Below are 27508 nucleotides of genomic sequence, written 5' to 3' on the forward strand. Positions count from 1 at the left end.
CTTGACGGTTTCCTTTGCTGTGCAGAATCTTTTTTTTTTTTTTTGCTGTGCAGAAATGTTTGATTTAGTCCCACTTGTTTATTTCTGCTTTTGTTGTCCCACTCACCCCAGCCCCACCTTTTTTTGACTTTATTTTATTTATTTACTCAAATTTTTATTATGGTATAGTTTATTTGATTTACAATGTTGTACTGATTTCCAGTGTATAAGCTACTCACACAGTATCCACTATTTGTTGGATTCGTTTTCCCTACAGGTCATTACTGCCTTTTAAGAAGAGTTCCCTGTGCTGTACACTCAGTCCTTACTAGTTATCTGTGTTATATGTAATAGTGTGAACCTGTCAATCTCAGCCTCTCTATCCCTCCTTCCCCCCTCTCTTTCTCCCTTGGTAACCAAAAAAACATGGAATGCTTCACAGATTTACATGTGATCCTTGCACAGGGGCCATACTAATCTTCTCTGTATCGCTCCAGTTTTAGCATATGTTCTGCTGAAGAGAGCACATTGACTTTATTTTAGATTATACTTTTTACAAATGGCCAACAAACACATGAAAAGATGCTCAGCATCACTAATTATTAGTGAAGTGCAAGTCAAAACTACAATGAGGTATCACCTCATACAGGTCAGAAGGGCCATCATCAAAAAATCTATGAACAATAAATTCTGGGAGAAGGTGTGGAGAAAAGGAAATCCTCCTATACTATTGGGAATGTAAATTGGTACAGCCATGATGGAGACCAGTATGGAAGTTCCTTAAAAAACTAAAAATAGAACTACCTATGACACAACAATCCCACTTCTGGGCATATACCTGGAGAAAACCAAAATTCCAAAAGGTACATGCATCCCAGTCCTCATTGTAGAACTATTTACAATAGCCTTCACATGGAAGCAACCTAAATGTCCATCAGCTGAGGAATGGCTAAAGAAGACGTGGTACATATATACAATGGACTATTACTCAGCCATAAAAGGAATAAAGTGAGCCATTTGCAGAGACATGGATGGACCTAGGGACTGTCATACAGAGTTAAGTCAGAAAGAGAAAAACAAATATAGTATATGAACGCATATATATGAAATCTAGAAAAATGTTACAGATGAACTCAGTTGCAAAGCAAAAATAGAGACAAATGCAGAGAATAAACATGGATACTAGGAGGGAAGGAGAGCAGTGGGATGAATTGTGAGATTGGAGTTGGCTTATACACTACTGTGTATAAATGGATAACTAATGAGAACCTACTATATAGCATGGGGAACTCTATTCATGTTCTCCAGTGACCTAAATGGGAAGGAAGTCCCAAAAAAGGGGATACATGTATGCATAGAGCTAATTCACTTTGCTGTACAGCAGAAACTTAACATTGTAAAGAAATGATACTCCAATAAAAATAAATAAATTATACTTCTTCAGTCAGTTCAGTTGCTCAGTCGTGTCCAGCTCTTTGCAACCCCATGGACTGCAGCACACCAGGCCTCCCTGTCCATCACCAACTCCCAGAGCTTACTCAAACTCATGTCCTTTGAATTGGAGATACCATCCAACCATCTCATCCTCTGTTGTCCCCTTCTCCTCCCTTTGCCTCCTTCTCCTAAAACATACTTTTTATATTGAGATAACTGTAGATTCACATGCACTTGTAAGAAATAATACTGAGAGAGGCCATGTACGCTTTACTCAGGTTGCCCCAATGGTAACATTTTGCAAAACTGTATTATAATATCATAAACAGGATATTGACATTGATAAAGTCAAGATACAGGATAGTTTCATCACCACAAGATCCCTTTTGTTGCCACCTCCTTTTATCCCACTTCCCTGATAGCTAAGTTGGTAAAGAATCCACCTGCAATGCAGGAGACTCCAGTTTGATTCCTGGGTTGGGAAGATCTGCTGGAGAAGGGATAGGCTACCCACTCCAGTATCTTGGGCTTCCCTTGTGCCTCAGCTGGTAAAGAATCTGCCTGCAATGTGAAAGACCTCAGTTCTTTCCCTGTGTTGAGAGGATCCCCTGGAGAAGGGAAAGGCTACCCACTCCTGTATTCTGGCCTGGAGAATTCCATGGACTATATAGTTTGTGGGCGCAAAGAGTCAGACACGACTGAGTGACTTTCACTTTCTTTCCTTATATCCCCACACCCTCCTTGATACCTGGCAACCATTAATCTATTCTCCATTTCTATAACTTTCTCACTTCAAGAATGTTACATAAGTAGCATCTTAGTATGTAACCTTTGGGATTGGCTCCCTGCTTTCATCATCATTCTCTGGAAGCTCATCCAGATTGTCACATGCGTCAATAGTTGTTACTTTTTATTGCTGAGTAGTATTCCATCTTATGTCTATATAAGACATTTTATGTCTATATAAGATGTTTGTTTTGCAATACACCAGTGAAAGACATCTGCATTATTTCCAGTTTGGGTGTGTTAAAAATAAAGCTGCTCTAAACATTTCTGTCAGATTTTTGTGTGAACATGTTTTCATTTGTCTGGAATAAATGCTCAGGTGTGCAGTTGTAGGTGTATGGTACTCTGTATTCAGTTTTTTAAGAAACTGCTGAGATTTTCCAGATTGACCGACCATTTTCCATTTCTACCAGCAATATGTAGGTGATTCAGTTTCTCCACATTCTTGCCAGCATTTAATGTTGTGACTTTTTTATTTTAGCTCTTTTAATAGAAGTTGTGATGGTTAATTTTATGTTTCAGTTGGCTAGGCCATGGTACCCAGATATTTGACCAAACATTCTGTATGTTTCTGTGAAGGTATTTTTTAGATGAAATTAACATTTAAATCAGCAGACTTTTAGTTAAGCAGTTTATATAATATGAGTGGGCCTCACCCAATCTGTTGAGGGCTTTAAAAGAAAAATACTGGCCTCCTTGGAAGAAGAGGGCATTGCCAGGAGATGGCCTTTGGACTTGAATTGCAACATCAGCTCAGCCCTGGGTCACCAGCCTGCTGGCCTACCCTGCAGAATTTGGACTTAGCAGCTTCTCTAATCTTGTGAACCAATTCCTTAAAATTAATCTCAATCGATTTTTCCCTCTCCCTTCTCCCTCTCTTCTTCTCTTCTTTTCTCTTCTCTTTTTTTCTCTACAACATGTAATTGGCTCCCTGTATCTGTGGGTGCTCCATCAGCACCCATCAGCAGTTGGATTCAGGCAACCACAGATGGAAAATATTCATGAAAAAAAAAAAATCCAGGAAGTTCTAAAAAGCAAAACTAGAGTTTGCTGCATGCCAACAACTATTTACATAGCATTTACATAGTATTTTCATTCTAGAAGGTGTTGTAAGTAGTGTAGAGGTGATTTAAAGTATATGGGAGGATGGGTGTAGGGGATATGCAAATACTGCATCATTTTGTATAAGGGACTTGAGCATCTTTGGATACCAAGGGAGACTTTGTGTGTGCATATACACATACACACATAGCACTCACACACACATGTGCGCCCCTTCTATTTGGTTATGTTTCTCTGGAGAACCCTGACTAATAGAGATGTGTACTATGCCATGAAGCAGAGTAGCTGCTGCAGATAAGGAGGTCGGGGGCACCCCTGATAAGGTGACATTTGAGCAGAGGCCTGAGAGAAGCAAGCCAGTGAACTGTGTAGATGTGGGGAGGAGGAGGACAAGAGTCAGTATGGTGAGTAGCTCTTATTTACATCCAGTCTTATATGATTTGTCAGACTTGTATAGAAAATGCTAGTGAATTATATAGATTAGCAAAAGAAAAGTCCTCCACTACCTGGCTCCTGGCTTCTTTCTGGTATAGAAATGGTTTTGTAACAGAGACTGCCTCCTTTCACCTGCTTTCTGTAAGAGAGCTTGTCATACAATAGTTTGCCTCTTAGATTCCAGACTGGTGTTTCTCAACTGTAAACAGAAATATATCCAATGAAAGCCACAGCTTCTAGTACAATGAAAAAATACAACTTCCTCCAATCATTGCTGTACATATGTGCTGCCAACGATCTCTGTGATTTCTCTCAAAAAGAGAAAGGTGAACAGCAGGAGAACTGTATATTTTTGTGTACAGTGACATCTATTACTTTCGACCACCCTGTTAAGTCCTTTTAGAAATGAGAACTTTCCATCTGCTTCATTGTCATTGAAGAAAAAGGAGTTTCAGAGTGGCGGTCTTCGTCTGCAGAAGGCACTTGGCAGTCTTGACCTCTGTGGGGTTGGGAAAGTCATTCAGTGTGGGTCCCAGAAACATGTGTTCTGTTGATTTACCAACCAAGCTACAATTTATGACTCCACGGGGCTGGGGAGAGTGGCTTCCTACATTCACATCTGATGTCTGAGAGGGGAGGCTTTCTCCTTCTGATACTGTGAATGCTTCCCTAAGTGGAAATGAAGTGCTTTCCAAGTATTGATCCGCCTTCTGCTGGCCCATTGCTAGCAGGTAGAGAGTGAGGCCGTTAAATATTCACATGTGTACTTCACTAGAATGTTTTCAGTAGGCTTCATGAATAGGTGTAAGCACTCATGTTAGCAATGATTATTCTCTGCTCAACTGTCCTTATATAGGCAGGTTTTCCAGTCAGGGAAACCTTTTAAGGAAAACCTTAAGAAGTAAAAACTTTTTACTTTTATGCAATCTTAAAAATCTTAAGTATGTTATCAGATTTATTTATATAGAAAACACCAGTAAATTGAATAGGACTACAAAAGAAAAGTGATGCTTTTTATTTATTTAGTGATTTGTCTTGATAGCAACACAATGAGATGAGTGCTGAAAAGCTATTTCCTGCCGTGATTACCTCCTATAACTAATTTAGAATGTGTCGCATCAAAATTAATATCATCATTGTGAATGGTCTCGGATGGTCTGCATGTTTTTCTGTAGTCTCGCTGTTGGACCCTGTCTTCGCATCACTTGATCATTTGTGGTTGATTTCCATCCACGTGTTTAGGTGATGATATTTGAACTGGCTTACCATGTGCAGTCATTTCTCTGCGAGCACAACAAGCCCCCTCCCAAGTCTTTTCATGAAGAAATGCTGGAAAGGCGAGCTCAGGAGGAGCAGCGGAGGCAGTTAGAGGCCAAGCGGAAAGAGGAAGAGGAGGTGAGACCCATGTCACCACGGGGCCAGCCAGAGGACTGAGAGCCCCTATAGGTTTTTAATCTCTGTCTCTGCCTACTTACTTATCCATATTTATTAAGTTTTGCTCAGCATTTGATCTAAGAACCATGAATTCATGTGAAAGGAAGCCCTAGGAGTGACCAAAAAATAAATACTATGAGTGAGTCCCTCCCAACAAGTATCAGTGCTGCCCCTAGAACCCTTAGTCCTGGTCTTTAAATGAAAGAAAAAAGTCAGTTTAAGCAAACTTCTTTGTGTGCTTGTAAAGTTGTGCAGAGTTCAGAGGCTGTTACCTTCTTCCCTCTGTGGGACAAGCATCTCATGCCCAAACGAGTTGCCAAAGCCAGAGACCGAACATTTCTTTTTTTGTTCACTCACCATTTGTATTTTTTCTTTAGTCTGCATAAGGATGTACACTCCTGTGTTATTTTAAAAATCCTTTCATCAAACATAATACATGTATATAAATTTCCTTCTTGATTTTTGTTCTTTTTCTTCTATTTAGTCTTTTAATAAACTTACTTGTCTAGAACTTATTTTGGTGTAGATTGTGAAAATGAGGGTCTGAGTGCCCCCCAGACATTTTCCTAACACATTTATTAAATAATCATTCTTAGGTGATTTGTAATGCTTCCTTTAAAGGGTATTTTACCTACTTATTTGTACTTAGTTCTATTTGTGAATTATCTCTTTTGTTCAATTCATCTGTTTTTTTCTCAGGTCTGTACCACAGTCTTTGAATTATTGTATCTTTTGTAACGTTAGACTATCTGAGGAGTCAGGACCCCTGTCCCTTCATCTTTCATTGTCCTTTTTTTTCTCTCAGCTATCCTCACACATTTATTCTTACAGAGAAATTATAGGATTGCTTTCTCAAGATCAAAACACCACCTCTGGAATTTTCAGTAAAATTGTACTTATATATCCATTTGGGCAGAATTTACATCATGGCAATGTTCAGACTTCCGATCCAGGAATAGTTTTTCCATATATTTTTATCTCTCAGTGAGGCTTTTTAGTTTTCTCCCCTTAGATGTTACAGTCCACTTCTAGGATTTTGTTATTCCTACTTTTCTTATGTTATATTCCTTGCTCTTTTTTTCCTACTTCATTTTGTTCATCCTTTGCTTATGTTAGCACTGTCTTTGTGAGTTCCATTCATTTTGTTACTGTTTATCTCCTATTTAATTGTGTAGCCTAGTTATCATTTAAAGTTTAAAGTTCCTTACCTCTTAGGCAGAGACATTTTAATTAGAAGATAAAGATATTTAATTAACAGTCTTGTTTCAATGTGCTGCTGTAGCTACCTGTAAGTTTTGGATATGTTTTTACATTTTATATTATTGCTGTAATTTTTTTTGGTTAGTCTCTCAATGGTTTTGATATTTATCACCTAGAACTTTAGGAGGCTCATAAAAACACTACTTTATATAAATTCAGAATCATTTGAGTAATAGATACATGGGTCAAATGAATAGATCAAAATGCCACTTTTAATAATGAGAAAGCTGGTTGGGGAGTGCAGCTGAAGGTCTGTGACTTACGGGTGTGGTGCCGGCTCAGTCCACCTCCACCTGGGCAAAGAGTAGGTACAAGTGCCTGTTTTCTGCACACAGGCAGATACCAAAAGGGAGGGGTCCAGTCAAGAGTGGGGTGAAGTGAGAGGCCAGTGGTGTTGCCACAGTGAAAATCCCTCCACTTTGGGAATCTCCTGGTGGTCCAGTCGTTAGGACTCTGAACTTCCACAAGTCCCTCCACATAAAAGTGGGGAGGAAGTGTCCCTCCCCACACAGTCTTAACACCCATTTAAGTGGGAAGCCTGCTGCATAAGAACTCTGATAAAACTGCTGAAACTATAGTATGTACTAAGCTTTTACATACTCTTAGGACTGAAATTCAAAAGACTTTTTGTGATTTCAGAATTTGTGTGTTGTGTGGGTTTCAGAAATCAGCATTTGATGGCAGTATGATTTATTTCAGCAACGTGAAATCCTTCATGAGATTCAGAAAAGGAAAGAAGAGATAAAAGAGGAGAAAAAAAGGAAAGAAATGGCTAAGCAGGTACTCTAGAATTTCTACCATGGTCAAATAGTTTACATTTTGCTAAATATACAGTCTTTTTCTTTCCATTGAATTACTGTATCTTCATAATGTTTGAATATCTCAGAAGTCAGGACCTCTGTCCTTTATTCTTCACTATTCCTTTTTCCCTCCTTTGTTGCTATCAGTAGTAAAGTTTAAAATGAGGCACTTAAAAGTCTACCAGATATCATTCATTGTGTATTTTATATTCTCCAGATAGTTACCAAACTTTGAGTTGTGTATTATCTGTAGAAGACTTAGGCTTACGTAACTAGAGTAGTTTATCAACAGAGTTGAAGGAGATGGGAGATTGAAGCTTTGATAATCAACCCAGACTGGAATTATTACTTGGAAAACAAAACTATTTGTTCATACTGAAGAGTGAATGGAAACCAGATGGATCTGCCTGAGATTTCATTGAGTGATTGAAAACAGATTTAAAAAGCAGTGGTAGAAAAAGGATATAGTCCTTTGTCCTGTATTTTTCCTGAGTCCAGCTCAATCAGAAAACCAGTTACACATGTTTGTAGAAATCCAGAGAGAATTTTGCTCATTCTCCTTTAAAGAAATGGCATTTCCCCTTAGGGAAATAGTGAGGTGCAGTGGGAGGAGGTACTGCTATAGGAGTAAACAGAACCTGGCTGAAAGCTTTGGCTTTTTTACTGCCTTGGCTTGGTGACCTTGACAGGTGACACTCTGAACTTGTTTTCTTCACCCCTTAATGTGGTACAGATAATGCTTTCCTGTCTGTCTTATGTAACCATTCCTACAGAAAAATGTACCACCCTTTGTGAATGTACAAAGCTATATACAAATTTAAGGTGATACGACTGTTCACCTCTCTTACATCTAATCTGCCTTCCTGACAGCCACTCTGCTGTCTGTTTTTTCTTTTTTTTTTTAAACGGTGTTCAAAATAGTTTAATATTGGAGTCAAAATAGATAATAAAACAATACTAGTTCTATCAATAGAAGAGATAATCTAAACATAGACCCCCCACCCCATATATTTATATATAACTGATTTTTTGAGCAAGGTACAAAGATAATTCTGGAGAAAGGATAGCCCTTTTTGCAAATAGTACTAGAACATTTTTTTTCTTTTCCATTATGGTTTATTACAGGATATTGAGTATGCTCTGTTTGAATGCCTCCTTCTGTTCATCTCTTGCTCTTCTCCCTAACTTTTCATGCATATTCCACAATTCTAAGTATTTATAAAATTCACATTCTCTTAAAACTGTAACCTTGACCTTCAGTTCTTGAAACAGTACATATTTGGACACTAATTTTAAAAAGTTGAGTTCAACTTTATTACACTTGAAAATCTTCAGCTTAAATGAAATTTGCATGCTCTACATATTTATGATTACCATGATTGTCTTCCATTATGATTTAGGTCTAAAGTAGGTTTTACTTTTCTTTTTTTAAGGAACGTTTAGAAATAGCTAGTTTGTCAAACCAAGATCATACCTCTAAAAAAGACCCAGGAGGACACAGAACAGCTGCCATTCTACATGGAGGCTCTCCTGACTTTGTAGGAAATGGTAAACATCGGACCAACTCCTCTGGAAGGTCCAGGTAAGTCCCTGAGATTTCCAGTCCCTTAAAACAACTTCTAGTGAAATTTGGTTGAGTTGTCACATGACAATTTTAATAACTTTTTCAAAGCCTGTATATCTTAATATATTAGTAATATAAAATTTTTCATTCGCTTTAATACTTTCCACATATCTTTCATGAAGCCAGTTTTATTTCCCTTTATATAACAGTTATTAACCTTAACAATCTTGCCTCCAGTGCAGTTTGATCTGACTTTTGATGATCTAACTATTCAATGTTAGTTGGTCAGTCGTGTCCAACCCTTTGTGACGCCATGAACTGTAGCCCACCAGGCTTCTTTGTCCATGGAATCCTGCAGGCAAGGATACTAGAGTGGGTTGCCATTTCCTTCTCCAGGGGATCTTCCCAAGCCAGGGATTGAAGCTGGGTCTCCAGCATTGCAGGCAGATTTTTTACCGTCTGAGCCATCAGGGAAGCCCAGTCATTCAGTAAGTGATTTAAAAGCTTTTCTTCCATCAGAATCATCATCCAGTCAGACTCACACTGTTTTCAGTCTGTAACGCCTTAGGTCTCACCACAGGTGTGGGGAGAGCGCTGCCGTGGGCACAGGTGGAGGAGATCCTTTACGTGAGGACGGGAGCCCCAGTTTGCTGCCAGGGCCCCCCTCCCGTTGCTGCTGAGGACACTGGGCTTCCTTCCCGTCTCATGGCCTCGGCCAGTTTCTCGACCTGCGATGCTCCCCTTCAGTTTGCTTTGCGTGGCCGACTCCTCATCCCCCAGCTCTCCCCTCACACGTGATCTCCGATGCCTTCCCTGAGCACTCCACACCTTAGCTACTTGTTCTCCAGTTTCCTGCTTTATTAAATTTCTCCATAGCAGTTACTGCTAGCTAAACTTCATTTCATTTGTTTGCTTTGTAATTGTCTTCTTCTTTTGTGAAAGTATGGGATTCTTGCTTCTGTTTTCTTCAGGGCCTGGCACAGTGCCTGGCAGGGACAGGGTAGGAGCTCAGTAAACATCTGATGAAGGTAGGGAGGGAGGCAGGAAGGATGATAGAAAGGGACAGATTGTCTTTTTGGCCCTGGTAGGGTCTGCAGTCTCTTTAACCAGGGCAGCTCTGCTCTTCTTTTTTGTGTGGGATACATCAAAAACCAGTAAGTCTTTATGTAATGAAAAGTCTACACTGTGTAAAACAAGAGAAAGAGAACAGAAAACCCCTGACTATTCTAGTAGAAAGACCTTAAAGGCTTGAGTCTCAAGTACCTGGCCCCTTGGCCCAGCTTTTCACTGATGCACTTTTGCCTTTGTTGAGCAACTTTACTTTCTATGTGCTTAATCATTCCCTGGCCTTAAGAATTTGTGGACACACATGTAGTACAAGAGACTCAAATCATAATAGGTTTTCTCAGCAGTGTGGGAAGGTTTTAGGGGAGGGAATCGAAAGTGGCAAGACCAGTTAATAATGGGGAGAAATTTGGTGATGACCTGAACAAGGCAGGGAAATTGGAGAAGAAAGGCTCATACTTAGGAATCAGTTAGTTGCAGGAGATCTAGGAGCTCAGGGAGACGTGCACATTTTGACTAGTGAGACAGAATGGGTGACTATGCCACCAACCAAAGAAAGAGCCCAGGAGAAAAATCCAATTGAGAGTGAGTAGGGGTAGGTGGCAGTTTCATTGACCTTGCAGTAGCATGAAGAGTGAATGGAAGGGACAGTCATGGAGACAGCAAGTGTAGAAGTTAGAAAATGAAAAACAAGATGGTGCAGGAGATTGAGGGAGAGGAGGATGGACATGGGAGAGATTTATGGGCTGAAGATAAGGAGCCAATGGAGAGGGACAGATTGAACATAAAGAAGAGAGGGACTAACTGATGGACCAGGGTCCCAGAGGAGAAACTGAGGACAGGGTGGCTGTCCTTCCTCTGAGTCTGAGAAAAAGAAAAAATGGCTCAGGTGCCAAGTAACTTTCTAGGCGGACGGACCCGCAGAAATTGTGGATTTCACTGCTCGTTGCTTCATGGCTTCAGTGAACATGGAGGTCAGAATCACACTCACAATGAGAGGACTGCTCCTAGAGATTTGTGCCTCATCATAGCATTTCTAACAAGTGTCCTATCCTGACCATCAAGGGCATTCTTCTTTACCTCGTCCCTGTAGAGCTCTCCTAATTTAGTTGTAATTTTTGCATTGTAATCTGGCTTTCCACTCAGAAAAAAAGGGAAAGAGAGAAAGAAGGGTTAGGCTTTGAGTGTAGGGGTTGGGCATTCTGTAGTGTGGGGCCCAGTTAGTGACTAGGAATTTGTAGTGTTCTTAAGCCCCAATTTTGCATTTTTCTCCAGATATGCATGTACACAGGATGTGGGATCAACATGAACTTGTGTTAAATCACTTCCATAGAACTTCTGTGATGATGGAAATGTCCTCTATCAGTGCTGCCCACTGTGGTAGCCACTAGTCACTTGGGGCTGTTGAGTACCGACATACCTCAGAGATGTTGCAGGAGCAGACCACCACAATGAAATGAGTATCACTGTATAGTGAGTCACTTCAATGTTTGGATTCCCAGTGCATGTAAAAGTCATGCTTACACTATGCTGGAGTCTGTTAAGTTTGTGATAGCACTGTATCTTAAAAAAAAAAAAAAAAAACAACAGTTTACATACCTTAATTTAAAAATATTACTTAAAAAATGCTAAACATCTGAGCCTTCAGTGAGTCATGGTAGTAACTGAGCATAAATCACCACAACAAATACATAATAATAATGAAAAGATTTTAACTATTGCAAGAATTACAAAAGTGTGACACAGACACATGAAGTGAGCAAATGCTATTGGAAAAATGGTGCTGATAGACTTATTAACACAAGGTTGACACAAGCTTCCAATTTGTTTGAAAAAAAAAAAAAGCAGCCATGGTATCTGTGAAGTTCAGTAAAGCACAATATCACAATACAATGAGGAATCCCTGCACTTAAATGTGCCTACTCAAGTTGAAGAACTGAATTTTTAATTTAATTTAGTTGTGATTGAATTTAAGTAGCCACGTGTGGCTACCCTACAGGGCAGCGCCCATCTAGAACAGGGTTTGTAGAATTCACATGGGGAAGACTCCGTGGGGAGTGGGGGCTTGGACAGCTTTCCCATTAGCACCTTCAGCACAATTCCCAGCAGAGACTGCTATTGGACAGTGAATTGACTAGTAAGCAGGAGAAAATGGAGGGGCACAAATTTCCTGTGTTAATCTTAAAAAAAATCATTGTCCAAATTTATTTTGAAGGCGAGAACGTCAGTATTCTATGTGTAGTAGTGAAGATTCTCCTGGCTCTTGTGAAATCCTGTGTTTCTCGGTGGGTAGTCCTGATCAGCTCATGGTGCACAAAGGGAAATGTATTGGTGAGTAAACTAGCTAAACTCGTTTAAATTATTCTAATTACACAAGTTAATCATGAAGGAACAGGGGAGAATAGACGCTACATCGTCTAGACCAGCGTGGTTGCAGAAAAACTCGGTAAGCTGACAATCATTCTAGCTCCTGTTACTGATAACCAAAAGCTTTCCATTTCTGTAAGATAGAAATAAAACCCCAGGATACTGGAAATATTGTTGGCAGAAAGACAAAATTTGTCATCATTAGAATTAGCCAAACTTTTCAAAACCAAGTTGGTTGAAATATTATAAATCTGTAATTTTGCATCATGTACATCTGTTACTGAAGAAATATGTCTAGAAAAATGAGTTCTAATGCCTGTGATCTTTGAGGGTTAAGTCTCATTTTCTTAATTTGCTGTTCACCTGCTTAGCATTTTCTTGCTTGGCATCCTGTACCAGACCAGGAAATTCACTTTATTTTCTATTTGTTTTATTTATCAGTCTAGCCATCTTATTTAGCAGATGGCTATTTGTAGTGACTCTTGTTCAAAAATTTATTTGAATTGTTTATATTAAAATCAAGTTTTCTGTGTCTACTTCCTTTGCTCTAAATGTACATTATCTTTTATCAGTCATACAGATACAGCCACTAATTGGTGTAGGGATCACTTGCATATGGTGAATTTGACAGTTAAGTTTCATTTTCAATCCCATGAGTATTCTTACCAGAGCTAATAGGCAGCTAAATTACCTAAATCAAGTTTTCTTTCTTTTAAAGGTATCTTTTTTCCCTTCCTCTTTGAGGAGATGTACACAGAAAGGGAAGTTGCCAGGGAGAGGGCAGCAGGTAGAGAGAAAAGAAAGCAAGCATCTGAAGAGTCCGTGATCTGGACACGTAACCTGGGCTGATGGAGGCGGCATGGACTGTGCAGGATTCTGCACATATGCAGAGCCTGTCCTCTTCAGACACAGCCACCATTTGGGAAGGTTTAAGACCTTGCTAGAGATGATTTGCTTTGGTCTTGAGGCTGTCCTTGACTCTAAGGCATTTCTGACTCATGAATTGGCAACATAAAACTCACTACTTTTAATGGTCTGGGGAAATCAGGAAGGCAAATCAATCCAACTGTGTATTACCTTACCTTGGCCTCCTAGTCTCCTTGGTACTCATTAGACAGATTCACCTTTGTTAATACCCTCATTAGGAGACACATTTGCAATCTGAACTTTTTTTAATGTAAAACCACCAAGTAAATTATTTATTATGTTTTCTCACAATGGGTTTAATTTCTAAAATGGGTCCTAATTTTTTAAGAAATGGTTTTGTGAAAGATCAACTAATTAACATTTGCTTTTCAATTTAAAGCTGTTGGACCTAGAGGGAATCAAGAATTTCCCCAGATATTATTCCCTACATATTAATATTAAAGCACTGGAAAGACTTCTATATAAATGATCACACAGTGGAGTATTGGTCTGAGCTCTTATGGTAGCATTTTCTTCAGACTTGTTTCAGTGTGTTCTTTTGTCCTTTTTATTATCCCCACAACACAGAAGTGACAAAAGGTGGGTGGCAATAATAGAATTAGAATACAAAAAAAAAATGCAGCCAGCAATTACGAAATACCCACTTAGTCCCAGCTGGGGATATATATATTGCAAGACATTGTGCCATATAATTCACAAATTTAATTAGGCTTTCTGTACATCACATCACATTCCATCCTGTTAATATTTACTATCCTGTATCTCCAACATGTGCTTCATAGATCCTACATTCCACAGGTTGCTTACTTTGGTTGACAGATTTTCAAACACTAGGGGTTTTTATTTTTATTTTCCCTTAGCTAAGAATGTCCAGAATTATTTATAACTAGTAAAACAAATCATTTCAATTAAAATTAAAAATCTCTTAAATTGTCCCCATATTTACGAAGGATCACTGCCTCTTTCGTGAGTTAGTTCAGCCACATTTCTCTAGACTATTTTTGCAAAAACTACTTTGTCTTGTGTATACAGGTTACTTTACTTTTCATTATAAAGATAATGTAACATCATGGAAAACTATTATTTACATAGTAAGAGAAAAAGAATAGATCAGTAGTTTTCATTTGGGGTAATTTTGTTCCCTAGGGGACGTTAGTTAATATTTGGATATTTTGATGATTAACACTAGGGTGGAGGTGCTACTGGCATCTCATGGATAGAGGAGAGGGCTGCTGCTAAACATCTTACAGTACACAAGACAACCCCCTTCAACAAAGGGTTTTCTGGTTCCAAATGTCAGTAGTGTCGAGGGTGAGAAACCCTGTTATATATGCTACAATTTGGTAAATTGGGGGAAAAAAGGTTGAAGGTTCTAGAAGAAAAAGACAAATTGGTGATATTGTGGGTGATATTTTTCTCCACTTCCAATTTTTTGGTGATTTTCTATTACAGTCTTTAATAAAAATTTAGATTTTTGTAAAAAATTTTAGGGCATTACAAAAATTTAGCTCTCCCAGGCATAGGTGGACACCATATGCCTATCACAAAATAAATATGTCTCTCTCAAGCACTTCAAATTTAAACTGTCATGACTTGTTCCTTCCCTCAAAGCCATTGGCCACTTTGTCTTTACTGAGCATATTCAGATTTTGTGTTTAGAAGATCATTGATGTATTCAAATTTCTGAGTTACTAAAACCTGTTTTCACTATGCATGCTGATCTTCATTGATGGAGCATTCCTGGTTCCAAACTCCTTCTGTCAATGTTAGTTGGTATTTAGCTATATGAAGGTTACACTACCACACCAGCAGGCACAATTGTCAGAGGTGGTTATGAAAATAACATTATGAATACCAGCTAGTGGAAGAAAACATTGATCTGATACTAAGATCTCACTGTCAAATATTGTCCCTTTATAAAATTTAATATTTTAAAGTTCAGAGTATATTGTTAAAACACCACAAATTGGTTACAAAAGAGCATGTATTACATGAAATCACATTTTTCTTAGTACATGGTATCCATTGTTGAACAAATGACTATTCCCTGTTGTTTTTTATGCCCACAGAAAATGTACCAATGATACTTAATTATATTTTCTTTCAATGTGCAGGCAGTGATGAACAGCTTGGAAAATTAGTTTACAATGCTTTGGAAACAGCTACTGGCAACTTTGTCTTGTTGTATGAGTGGGTCCTTCAATGGCACAAAAAAATGGGTCCATTCCTTACCAGTCAAGAAAAAGAGAAGATTGATAAGTGCAAAAAGCAGGTAGGCATCCAAGATGGCTCACTGAGCAAAAGGACTCACCTGGAGCTTAAGAGAATGACAAAACCAAGTACTCAGCATTTGACTGGCCAGCAAAGAAAACCCAGAATGCGATGAGATCTGTTCAACCAGAGGGGATGATGGAGGATCATAAGTGTTCCCAGACCCTGCTGCCTCTTTCGGAAGTTTCAGAGCATGGTCCAGACTCCTGCAGCTGCTTCTCAACCTCCTTTCTTAGCTCTTATTATTCCATTAATAGCTCTCTCTCTCCAACAGGGACTAAAGAGCACTTCATAACTGCGCTATTTGCAATTATTTGCATTTTCTCAGTCTCTTGAAATATTCACAACTGCATTTTAGGGGACTGGAGAATTGTATAATTCATTCATAATACTTAGCTTAAGGAGAACATTTAATATTGCATTGCTACATAATAAATAAAGAGGTTATAAAACAATAGGTGAAGCATCATGTTTGGAAATGTATGTGTATTTATTACAAAAAGAAAAACTGAAAGTAAATACACTAAAATCATAACAGTTGTCTTTGAGTGGTGACCATAAAGATAAATTGTGGGATTTTTCTTTTGTATTAGTACCTATTAAAATTTTGACAGTGAATATTTATAATCAGGAAAACATTTTAAAATTAATGTTTCTTTTTTCTGGTGGCCATATTGCAAAAGAAGCTGCTTTTGAAACTTGTCCATCTTTAAGAACTATTAAGCTGACCATGTGGTTTAGGGGAGGACTCAGTTCAGGGCATATTCCTTCTCATTGCTGTCAGAAAGCACATATTCTATTCAGATATTTCACTTTTGTGGTGAAACACTAGTTAATGCTGACCAACCCAGCTATCATCATCTTACTGTTTTTATCCATTCCAGATTCAAGGGGCAGAAACGGAATTCAGCTCCCTGGTGAAACTGAGCCATCCAAACATAGTACGCTACTTTGCGATGAACCTCAAAGAGCAAGACGATTCCATCGTGGTGGATATTTTAGTGGAGCACACGAACGGGATCTCCCTTGCAGCCCACCTGGGCCACTCAGGCCCGATCCCAGTACATCAGCTTCGCAAGTATGCAGCTCAGCTCTTGTCAGGCCTCGACTACTTGCACAGCAATTCCGTAGTGCACAAGGTTCTGAGCGCATCGAATGTCCTGGTGGATGCAGAGGGCACCGTCAAGATTACGGACTACAGCATTTCTAAGCGCCTGGCAGACATTTGCAAGGAGGACGTGTTTGAGCAGACCCGGGTTCGTTTCAGTGACAGTGCCCTACCTTATAAAACTGGGAAGAAAGGGGATATTTGGCGTCTCGGCCTTCTGCTGCTCTCCCTCAGCCAAGGGCAAGAGTGTGAAGAGTATCCTGTGACCATCCCTAGTGACTTACCAGCTGATTTTCAAGATTTTCTAAAGAAGTGAGTGTCATTGAGATTTTTCTCTAACTGCATTTTACTCCTTTCCTTTTGATTGTGCTGGAATGTGCTTAACATCTAAGTCATGTGTATAATCTGCAAAGTGAAGAACAGGTTTCAACTTACGTCTTTGTTCTCCCAGTCCTTTCCCAGCCACATATGTTCTATTTTCTCATTTAGGTTTATTGTTCTCATAACTCCTATGTTCTTTTAAATTCACTTGGGCTTAAGAATAGACTTTCAAACTACTTTTTGGGGACTGCCTGGTATACGCTAAGAAGTCAGTAGGGACTGCTGCTAGGGGGAGAAATGCCCCAGGTATTCCAAATGGTAAAGGCCACCTTTACTGCTGGTTCCTAAGGGGTCAAAGACGACACCTTCCATTTATAAAACAGCTTTAGGAGTACGATTCTGCCCCTAGTTTTTCTTAACCATTCTCCTTCATTAGCAGTGTCCCATTCAGCCAAGTTGTAGAAAGCAAATGACTTCCTTGCCCTAGTCAGAGGAGTCTCAACATCCATAAATTACAGGTACAGATTTAATTACAGAGCCAAGTGTTGTTTTTTTTTAATTAAGATATAGTTGATTTACAGTGCGTTAATTTCAGGTATGGTGAGTGAAAGTCACTCAGTTGTGTCTGACTCTGTGACCCCATGGACTATACAGTCCATGGAATTCTCCAGCCAGAATACTGGAGTGGGTAGCCTGTCCCTTCTCCAGCAGATCTTCCTGACGCAGGAATCGAACCCAGATCTCCTACATTGCAAGCTGATTCTTTACAAGGGATGCCCAGTTTCAGGCCTACAGCAGAGTAATTCAGGATGTTTGCAGATTATACTCCATGGTAGGTTATTACAAGAAAATGGCTATAATTCCCTGTGGTACATAGTACGACCTTGTTGCTTATCTGTTTTGTTTATCTGTTGCAAATCTTTTGCCTATCTGTTTTATATATAGTAGTTTGTATCTTTAAAACCATACCTCTAATTTGCCTGTTCTATCTACTTTGAGATAGTCCTTACTGAGGTTTTCCTTTGGCCAAAAGTCTTTGTCCTGGTCCTTCGATTTAGTGATTCCTTATTTTGCCCTGCCTCTGTCTAAGCTACACCTTGGTTCTGTCAGTTTCTCTATAAAATAAGATCCCTTAGTCTGGGTTTTTCTAGACATTCCCCTGGTCCTGCAGAAGTGAACCTGGACTGGTTTCTTCCCTTTCTGACACTACCATATTTTCCACCTTTTTTTTCCCCCCAAGCATTCACTTTTACTCACTTCATCATTCCCTACATTTCTTTTACCCTTTACATTTCTTCTCTTCTCATCTATTCCAGCTGCCATTTGGCCTGATCTATAATATTACTATTTCCTGTCACTCAGTTGTTCTTACCCATTACAGAAGTGAAAGTAGCTGCACTTATATTTAAATAGATAGTTTGTGTGTACCATTAAATAGAAGTAGATGTGCCTCACAGACATAGGGATCAGACTGTGATAGCCAGGGTCAGGGATGGAGTGGGAGTTTGGGGTTGGTAGATGCAAACTATTATGTATAGAATGGATAAAACCAAGGTCCTACTGTATAGTACAGGGAACAACATCTAATCTCCTAGGATAAACGATAGTGGAAAAGAATATTTTTTAAAAAGATGTATGTGTGTGCAAAACTGAATTACTTTGCTATATAGCAGAGATTGGCACAACATTGTAAATCACCTATAATTTAATTAAGAAATAAATAAATAGAAGAGACACAATACACAAAGTTGTAGAAAGTGGCTAACGATTCTTGATGTGGTGTTCTCTCAATGTATGTAAACATCTAAAATTTCTAAAGAAATCTTCTATGATTTCTCTTTAATGCAGTAGAACTTTTAAACTATTTATAAAAGCACCCTGATGATGAAGTTGACTAAAATGACATCAGAGGGAAAATGGGGATAGAACCACTCATGAAAAGATTCATTTCCTCCTTCAGAATGTCACCTTTAGCTTTCTGCCCTTCCTCCTTGGTCAAGAATAATTTAGTAAAGGTTAGTAATATAAACAAACAATACTGGGAAGTTTAAGTAGAACATATCTTTCATATTTAATAGTAAAATGAAGGACTTTATTTTAGGAACTAGGAAAGTAGCCAAAACTTTCCTAGTTCTCCTCTTAGAGAACAGCTCTATGCTCTGTCGGTTTTGAACTTGAGATCAGCACCATTTCTTATTCTGTTAATAATATGGTTGTCCTTTAGATTGAGTCATATATTTCTCTGTCTTCCTAAAGTGGTTTGATAGACCGCTTATTTAAGAAGCAGATGTATAGTATTGTTTTACTACCTTTGCTGTCTAACCCCAGTTAACAACAACAACAAAAAATCATTCCCAGACAAGTGTAGTAGCATTTCATTTGTAGTTACATTTTTACTTATTGGTGAACATCCTTTGAAGAAAGGTTTGTTTTAGATCAGTCTCTGTGATAGGATAGAGTCCAGAGTCGAAGCCAGACAGCTCAGTTCATATTCTACCTTTATCCCTCACTGGTTGAGTGACTTAAACTCCCTACTCTGAGTCTTTTCCTCCAAAAGACAGGGATAATAGCAAATAACATAACAAGACACCTGAGGATGGAAAGCACCTAAGGATGGGGACTGGTTGCCAGGAGAACCAACCACTTGATTTAGGGTTTGAAAGTTTCAGTCCTACCCCCAACCTCTGTGGAGAGGGGAGGGGCTAGAGGTTGAATGGATCACCAATGGCCAGTGATTTAATTGTTCACGCCTATGTAGTGATGCCTTTGTTAAAAACCAAAAAGACAGGATTCAGAGAGCTTCCAGGTTGGTGAACACATGGAAGTGATGAGTGGGTGGTGGCCCAGAGAGGGCAAGGAAGTTCCAAGCCCCTTCCTATATACCTTGCCCTCTGCATCTCTTCCATCTGACTGGTCCTGAGTTATATAGCCTTTTACATTAAGCTGATAAACTAGTAAATAAAATGTTTCTGAGTTCTGTGAGCTGCTCTAGCAAGTTAATTGAACCCAAGGAGGAGGTCATTGGACTCTCCATTCCATCGGTAGCCAGGTGACAGCATGGACTTGTTATCGGTGTCTCTAGTCAGGGTAGGGAAGGAAGTCTCATTAGATTGAGCCCCTAACCTCTGGGATCTGATGCTCTCTCCAGGTAGATAGTGTCAGAATTGAGTTGAACTGTGTGACACTCAACTGGTATTGGGAAATTGCTTCTTGGTGTGGGGATACACCCTCGTCTCAGTAAAATTGGGTGCAAAACCTTTTATGTAGTCAGATGAAGAAATCAGTTGATGAAAAATATGTACAGGATGATGTCTTTTTTAACTCTTTGTTCACAAATTCAAACTATATCTTTTGTTTGAATGGTTGTCCAAGACTTTATCCTTATCAGTAATGTTTTAATATTTGCAAGGAGAAAGTATTCACATGTTAGTGATGTAATTAAAAGTTAATTTTTAATTTAGGGGCAATACAATATCTTTTACAAATGCTTTTATTGCAGTCTTTTCTTTCCTCTCAAGGTATGAAATTAGGAGTGCTTTACTTTTCAGTACTGTGCCATGAGAAAATTAAATATTACCTTTTATGGTAGTTGCTGTCACCACTTCATAGGTGTAGATTTAAGTCCATAATTCACAATGATGATTGATTGTTTTAAATACCTTTTTATAATTAGGGCCACGTGCTACCAAGCAGTGCTACTTGGGTCATTGTTATGAAAGCCAAGCAGTTTATTGGATTAGTTAGAACAGTGATTCTCAGACTTTCTCTTGGATTGAATCCAACTAGAGTGCTTGTTAAAGCACAGATTACAGCCCAACCCCCCATAGTTGCTGATTTACTAGGACTGGGGTAGAAAATGGGTAGTTCTAACAAATTTCCCAGGTGATACTGATGCTGCTGCTCGAGGGGTCCCACTTTGAAAAACACTAGCTTAAAAGTATAGCTTGTTTTTATTATTAAACAAATTGTTTGTTAGAACATTAAACATTAAACAGAAAGGCTCAAGGAATGATAATTAAAAGAAACTAGGTGGTAATATGGGCTTCCCAGGCGGCTCAGTAGGTAAAGAATCTGCCTGCAATGTAGGAGACACAGTGTAGGGAAGATCCCCTGGAGGAGGGCAACTCACCGCAGCATTCTTGCCTGGAGAATCCCATGGACAGGGGAGCCTGCTGGGCTGTAGTCAGTAGGGTCGAAAAGAGTCAGACACAACTGAAGTGACTGAGCACATACGCAGGTGATAAAATGTGGGACTTTTGAAAAGTTGTTTTTAATTGTTACCAGCATACTTCAAACTATGATGAGCAGGCTGCATCTGAAGTTTGTCACTTTGGGCCCCAGCCCTGCATCAGCTAGCTGTCTGATTTGCTTTTCCTTTGGAAACTCTGACAACTGGTCCCCAGAAAGGCTTCGTGTAGCCGGGCAGGTCATTAAGCTATTAGTGGGAGTGAGAGTTCATGACCTACTTGTGCTATCTTATACTAGACTTTTAAAAATACTAAAAAACGAAAAATAAAAAATAAATAAAAGATATGCAAAAAGAAAAGTCAAAAAAAAAAAAAAAAACGAGTCAGTCTTCTGGCCTCTGGAAACTATACTTTTTTTATTCTCCCACTTATGCAGCCTGGTGCTTAGCATATAAATCCTGCAAGAACGTTTATTAAATTAAATTCACTTAGGGGCACGTTTTGGTCCGCAAGTAACTTGATTTTTCTAATGTGTATCTTCGAAAGATAAACCCATACTTAAAAGCCTTGGATTACTTTATTTAGCATTTATTTTGTGCATTGCTGAGATTCTTTTTTCCCTCACTGAGGTGTGTCTGCTTAGATGACAAGGAAAGATGGAGTCCTCAGCAGTTGTTAAAACACAGCTTTATAAATCCTCAGCCTAAAATACCTTTACTGGAACAAAGTCCCGAAGGTGAGTCTGTTACCATTCTTTTCTGATAGCCTATTTAACATAATTATTTTGAAAGTCTACATAAACCTAAGACTGGAAAGGACTGCATGGATCATTTATTTTATCTATTTTATGCTGAGCTATACATAAATCCATTCAGTGCTTGTGTCTTGTGTACATGGAGGTGTTTGGCCATAGCTGGTTTTTCATAGCTCCTCTGATGGAATGTCTGTCGGTGCAGCCTCTTCATGTGGATTCACCCTTATCATGTCACCCTCACTGCCTTGGAACTAGTTTTCCCTGCTGTTACTCAAGTAGCAGATGAAGGAGCCTCAGTAGAGACTGGGATGATCAAGAGACCTGGATCTGGCTCCTGGCTCTGTTGCTCAGTCATTTCTTTACCCTCAGTTACCCTCCCTGTAGACTTGGGCTAATTAAATGTTTCTACTTACTTTAAGGCATACGAGGTGAGGAAAGTATTAAAGGGTCAGCCAGGTAAGAGGTACTTTTTAAAGCTCCTCGGCTGGGGCCCTTCCTCCCACACTGCATCGTGGTTGGATGTCGCAGCTCTTCTCTATTTTCAATTACTCAGTTGCCTCTCTTGTTTTATCTCAGATTCTGGAGGACAAGATTATGTGGAGACTGTCATTCCTAGCAACCAGCTACCCAGTGCTGCATTCTTCAGTGAGACCCAGAGACAGTTTTCCCGCTATTTCATTGAGTTTGAAGAATTACAGCTTCTCGGCAAAGGAGCTTTTGGAGCCGTCATCAAGGTGTGATATAGAGTTGTCCCCAGCCCCTTTTAGAGCTCTTTCCCTGTTCCATCTCTGTAGAGGTAAGGATTTATATTTTGAGGGTAGGGAGGAAAGTGAATACAACTATTTGAGACAATGATCATCTTCCCCTTAATGTAGTTAAAGGCTTTATTTAAAGTTATACTAGACACATTAAGAATGCATCGTTCCTCTTCCCTTGCTTGATGCAGTGCATTAACATGATAACCACATGATTATAACAGCCCCTCAAGTGGAGTCAAGACCTCTGCATGAAGAATGTTTTTGTGTGCTTTGCTTCAGAAAGAAGATTGCTCTCTTTCTCTCCCATTTGCTTTTAGAGTCGCTGTAGCTCAGAGAGTTACAAGGTTAGAACTGAGATGGAATTCAAACTGGGAAATGGCCCAGATGGTCTTAATGGCTTTTATTTTCCAGCTCTTACCAAGATGGAAAACTAGTGACACGTTAGTAAGGTATGCTGCTGTTAGGTCTTGCCTTCCTCATTCCAGGCTATTTGGGCAACTTTTATTATCATCTTCCCCTTGAGAGACAGACTTCAGTTCTTTTTTGTGTAATTTAACTATTTTGTTAGAATTTAACAGACCCAGATTACCGTTATCAAATCCATATGAGAAATATGTCATCTTACCCATAAGAAGGTAGCCCACCATCAATAGAGCAAATGTCTGTTTAGGATTCTGAGAGTCTTATTAAAAAGCTTTGCCTGTCTCACTGTGGAAGGCCTTTTACACTGAAAAAAGAAGCAAATGAGTTTTTCTGTAGTAATCAGGGACAGAAAGACAAACTTCAGCTAGTTTTCCAAAAAACAAAGTCATAATATCATGGAAAATTTTCAACTTTTTTGAAAGTGTAGACATTAGATGACTAAATAAATCTGCTTTGGGCAGACATATTCTGATCAGGTAATCACAGTTATCTTTAAGAGGAGTAGATGATTGAAATATATATTACCCCTTTAACTCACAGCATAATTTTGATCTACTTCTTTAACTTCTCTATGTTTAGATTCTTCAATGCAAAACATGATCAAACTTCATTTCCTTATAAGACTTAAAAATGATGATTATTGTTGTTGTTCAGTTGGTAAATTGTCTCCGACTCTTTGCAACCCCATGGACTGTAGCATGCCAGGCTTTCCTGTCCTTCACTGCCTTCTGGAGTGATTAGTAAACTCATATAACAAAAACATTTCAGTAATTTAAGCCCCCGTGTTTTTCCTGTGGTTTCTCACTTTGAGAACCTCACAGCCCTCACACCCCATCTCTATTTTCATATTAAGGTAGGGCTTTCTGCTCAGAGGTCTGGCATTTCATTAGCAATTGGAACTGTTACTGTTCATGCACCTCTGCATTTTAATAAATGAATTCCTAAGAGTTCCAGTGTACCAGGCCCCACACCACAGCCAGTGACTCACAGTTGTTTCCAGACCAAACTTGGGTCAGCTCACCCACTCTCAGTAGAGCCAATCTACTGACACCAGGATTTAGTGAGGGAAAGTGCAGGCGCCAAGCAAAGAGTAAGGGTAGCTAATGCCCAAGAGACCCAAACTCCCCAATCAATTCCAGGGAAGCAGTTTTCTAATGTCAAGGTGAAAGAACCTCAGGGTGAGTGATCAGTTCATGAACAGTTCTCTGATTGGTTGATGACATGGTAACAGGGTGGCATCACAGGACTTAACATCTTAAGTCCTTGGACTCCACCTGGTCTGGGGGGCTACATGCTCATGCTCATCATGCAGTTAGTTTCTTCCATCTGGTGGGGGTTTTAGTATCTGTAAAACAATTCAAGAATGTGCTTCAGACACTGTTATCTATGTCCTTCAGGAAAGAACTAAAGATTCTCTGACTGCTCTATGGCTGATTCACTTTTTAAATCATCCCAGTTCTCCTGGCCCAACTACTATTTTTTGGTCACTCTGTGTTCACATTCTTTCAGTCATTATTGAGCAGCCTTTTGTGACTCAAGCTTTTCTACAAACAAGAGGCAGGCTGGGGACTTTATGACTGATTTATCCTGGGAAGGCCCTATGGAACCCTGCTTGGTTATATATGTGATATGTGTGATATATGCTGAGACATAAGGTTGAAAGACAGTGCCAAAACTTCCCACCATCCTCCGCTCTATTAACATGGCAGTAAAAGGGCTGTCATTTTTGGAGTGAACATTCCCTATTTGAGGCTTGTGCTAGGTGGCTCACAAACCTTGTCTTTTAATCTTATGATATTCTAGAATAGGTATTATCCCATTTTCCAGATGAGGGAACTGAGGCTCAGAGAAGTTATTTCATTTGCCTGAGGTTGCTTGCATCACTAAGAGATATCACCCAGCATTCAGACTGACCTGTTTTACTCAAAAACATCTTTTGTACCACTGTTTTCATACCCCCAAAAAAGATAATCTGAAACTCATTTTTATAGTGTTCCTTTCTCATTCCTAAAAGTAGTTTTGGTATAGAAATTGAAGCCCATGAGCCAAGCAAGAGAATGATGCTATCTTTTGTAACCAACTAGTTTCTCCCTCTGCTATGGGCAACTTGTTAGTTTTTATCACTTCAGTTGACCTGCATGGTTGGGATTGGAATGTTCAGAAAACAAAATTTTAAATAAAATTCTTCAGTCGATTCAGTTGTGTAGTGAAACTGCCCAGGGTAAGGATGCCTCTATGTAATATACGGAGATTTGCCTTTGAAATGTTTTCTTGTATTTTTCTTTTATTCTAAATTGTATTGTTCTAGTTTCCTTACATAACATCAATTGTAAATCTTCAATCTTAGTAATAAAAATCAATGGGCAGTAAATGTGTTATTGCCAGTTACTTTTATTAATATTTACTGAGCACTTTTCTCTGTGAGGCCTTGATACAGGTGCTTCACTCACATCACTTCATTTAATCTTCAGTCACCTTTGAGGTAAGGACAGTGGTATAAGTTCCATTTTATAGTTTAAAAAAATGAGTTTCAAGGCAATTGTCATTTGCCCAAATTCTTTATAAGCTGATGTTTAGAATTTGCATGCAGGTCTGTTATAACTATTGGAGTTCAGTTTGTGTTTAGTGACTTTAAGTGTAAAAAAAATATTGAAAAGAAACTAAAATCACCTTCTAAAACTTTATACTGAGTTTATAAATAATTTTTTAAAAACAAAGTTGGAAAAGCAACAAGGCTTACTTGGAAATTTAGATAGCAGATGTGATATTGGAAAGGCAGGGATATAATTGTGAGTAAATTAAAATGGAGATTATGAATTCCCTAGTGGTCCAGTGGTTAGGACTCCATGCTTCTGCTGCAGGGGGTTTGTGTTCCATCCCCAGTGCCATGAATCCTGCCTGCCATGGGGTGTGCCACCTCCTCTCCAAAAGGCTTATACAGTAAAATGGATATTATGTTTTTCCTCAGAGTCTCCTAGCAAGCCAAATATATCTAGCTTGGGGTGAGATGTTTTCTAAGTTTTTGGCAGTCACAACTTTGTTCAGCCTAAGAGCTTCAGATGTGTGGTCCTCGACTGTAGCTGTGGATTCTGGCTAAGGGGTTCCCCTGGGAGGGGCGGGCTGGTGCAGTAGGAATGCCAATCCTTGTGTAGTTCCGAGTGGCAGACCCGCTGGACCCCTCTTCCTTCCCTTTCGCGCGGCAGGTGCAGAACAAGCTGGACGGTTGCTGCTATGCAGTGAAGCGCATCCCCATCAACCCGGCCAGCAGGCACTTCCGCAGGATCAAGGGCGAGGTGACGCTGCTGTCGCGCCTCCACCATGAGAACATCGTGCGTTATTACAATGCCTGGATCGAGAGACACGAGCGGCCGGCGGGCCCGGCGACCCCGCCCCCGAACTCGGGGCCTCAGGCCCAGGACGGGCAAGCCTTAACCCAGCCAGCGGGCGACAGTGACCCGGACGGCCCGGGCAGCGTGGAGGCGGCCGCGCCGCCGCCCATCCTCAGCAGCTCGGTGGAGTGGAGCACGTCCGGGGAGCGTTCGGCCAGCACCCGCTTCCCTGCCGCAGGCCCAGACTCCAGCAGCGACGAGGACGATGACGAGGAGCAGGGCGTCTTCTCACAGTCCTTCCTGTAAGAGCTTCGGGCGCATCCTGCCTCCCTGCCAGGCCCGGGCAGGCGAAGGGGGACTAGGTTAGAAATCCAGTCCTGTAGATCATGTGGGAATACGTGTACATGGAGCTTATTTTAGAGAGGAACCAAACTCAGTCCAAAGATTTTTTTTTTTAACCTCCTGTTATCTTCAAGAGATCTCCAAAATCCAAGTCCTGGAGGAAGGAAAAGTAGAAACTTCTTCCAATTCTTCCTGTTAATACATTTAATAGGATTTTTAAAGAGTATTCTTTTTAGATAAGAGCTTCTAACTCTGGAAATAAAGGAACTAATTTGGAGTCTTGACATGGGGCCTACTGCAGTTCTAAAAAGGGTTACAGAACCAATAATTAATGGTCCTAAAATAAAGTTTAATTCATCTCAGAATCCATCCTAGTTATTTACATTCGTGGTTTTATTTCATTGTATCTGATTGGATGCAGTTTATTATGACCCCTAGCTATTGATTTATATATAACAGGGAATTTGGTTTCTTTAGTCGTTCTCTAATTCTCTTTTTAAGGCCTGCTTCAGATTCTGACAGTGATATCATCTTTGACAATGAAGATGAGAACAGTAAAAGCCAAAATCAGGTAAATATATAAATGGAAATGATACCATTTTATTCTTCATGGGATGGGAACATAGCAAATATTTGATGTTATAGACCTCAGGTAAAATAGTAAAGCCTTAATCTGACATGCAAAGATAGAAACTGTCAATTTAAAAAGCATGATTATTTAAAATACACTATCCTTGTGATTACTTATATGTCTTAATTTATCCACAAAATAAAATATGCCTGCTTTTAGAAGAAAGGAATAAATTGACATGCTGGATTTTTTTGTTTTGCTTTGCTTTTAGTGAAAACCATTTCCTAGAGGACTTGGGGAAACATGTGGTTGGGAATGAAGGTTGAATGCA

The 27508-nt window shown here is 39.5% G+C and overlaps 1 protein-coding gene and 1 non-coding gene across 5 annotated transcripts in view; one reads left to right on the forward strand and one right to left on the reverse strand.

The window, feature by feature from the left end:
• The window catches only part of EIF2AK4 (eukaryotic translation initiation factor 2 alpha kinase 4), a 100858-nt gene that overhangs the window by 20640 nt on the left and 52710 nt on the right, over positions 1-27508 (forward strand). For 3 of the 4 annotated variants that reach the window (XM_070468994.1, XM_020872373.2, XM_070468993.1), the window contains exons 4-13: positions 4939-5091; positions 7090-7170; positions 8624-8772; positions 12035-12150; positions 15228-15385; positions 16269-16804; positions 21630-21736; positions 22331-22488; positions 26139-26566; positions 27108-27177. In XM_070468994.1, the coding sequence (XP_070325095.1) occupies positions 4939-5091; positions 7090-7170; positions 8624-8772; positions 12035-12150; positions 15228-15385; positions 16269-16804; positions 21630-21736; positions 22331-22488; positions 26139-26566; positions 27108-27177 (1956 nt within the window). The remainder of the gene's footprint in view (positions 1-4938; positions 5092-7089; positions 7171-8623; positions 8773-12034; positions 12151-15227; positions 15386-16268; positions 16805-21629; positions 21737-22330; positions 22489-26138; positions 26567-27107; positions 27178-27508) is intronic. The other variant, XM_070468992.1, reaches the window with a different exon arrangement.
• Positions 400-504, reverse strand: LOC139035744 (U6 spliceosomal RNA). Its single transcript, XR_011488463.1, has one exon. It is a non-coding gene; the product is annotated as a U6 spliceosomal RNA (small nuclear RNA).

The sequence above is a fragment of the Odocoileus virginianus genome, chromosome 6 (assembly GCF_023699985.2).
Source record: "Odocoileus virginianus isolate 20LAN1187 ecotype Illinois chromosome 6, Ovbor_1.2, whole genome shotgun sequence".
NCBI lineage: Eukaryota > Metazoa > Chordata > Mammalia > Artiodactyla > Cervidae > Odocoileus > Odocoileus virginianus.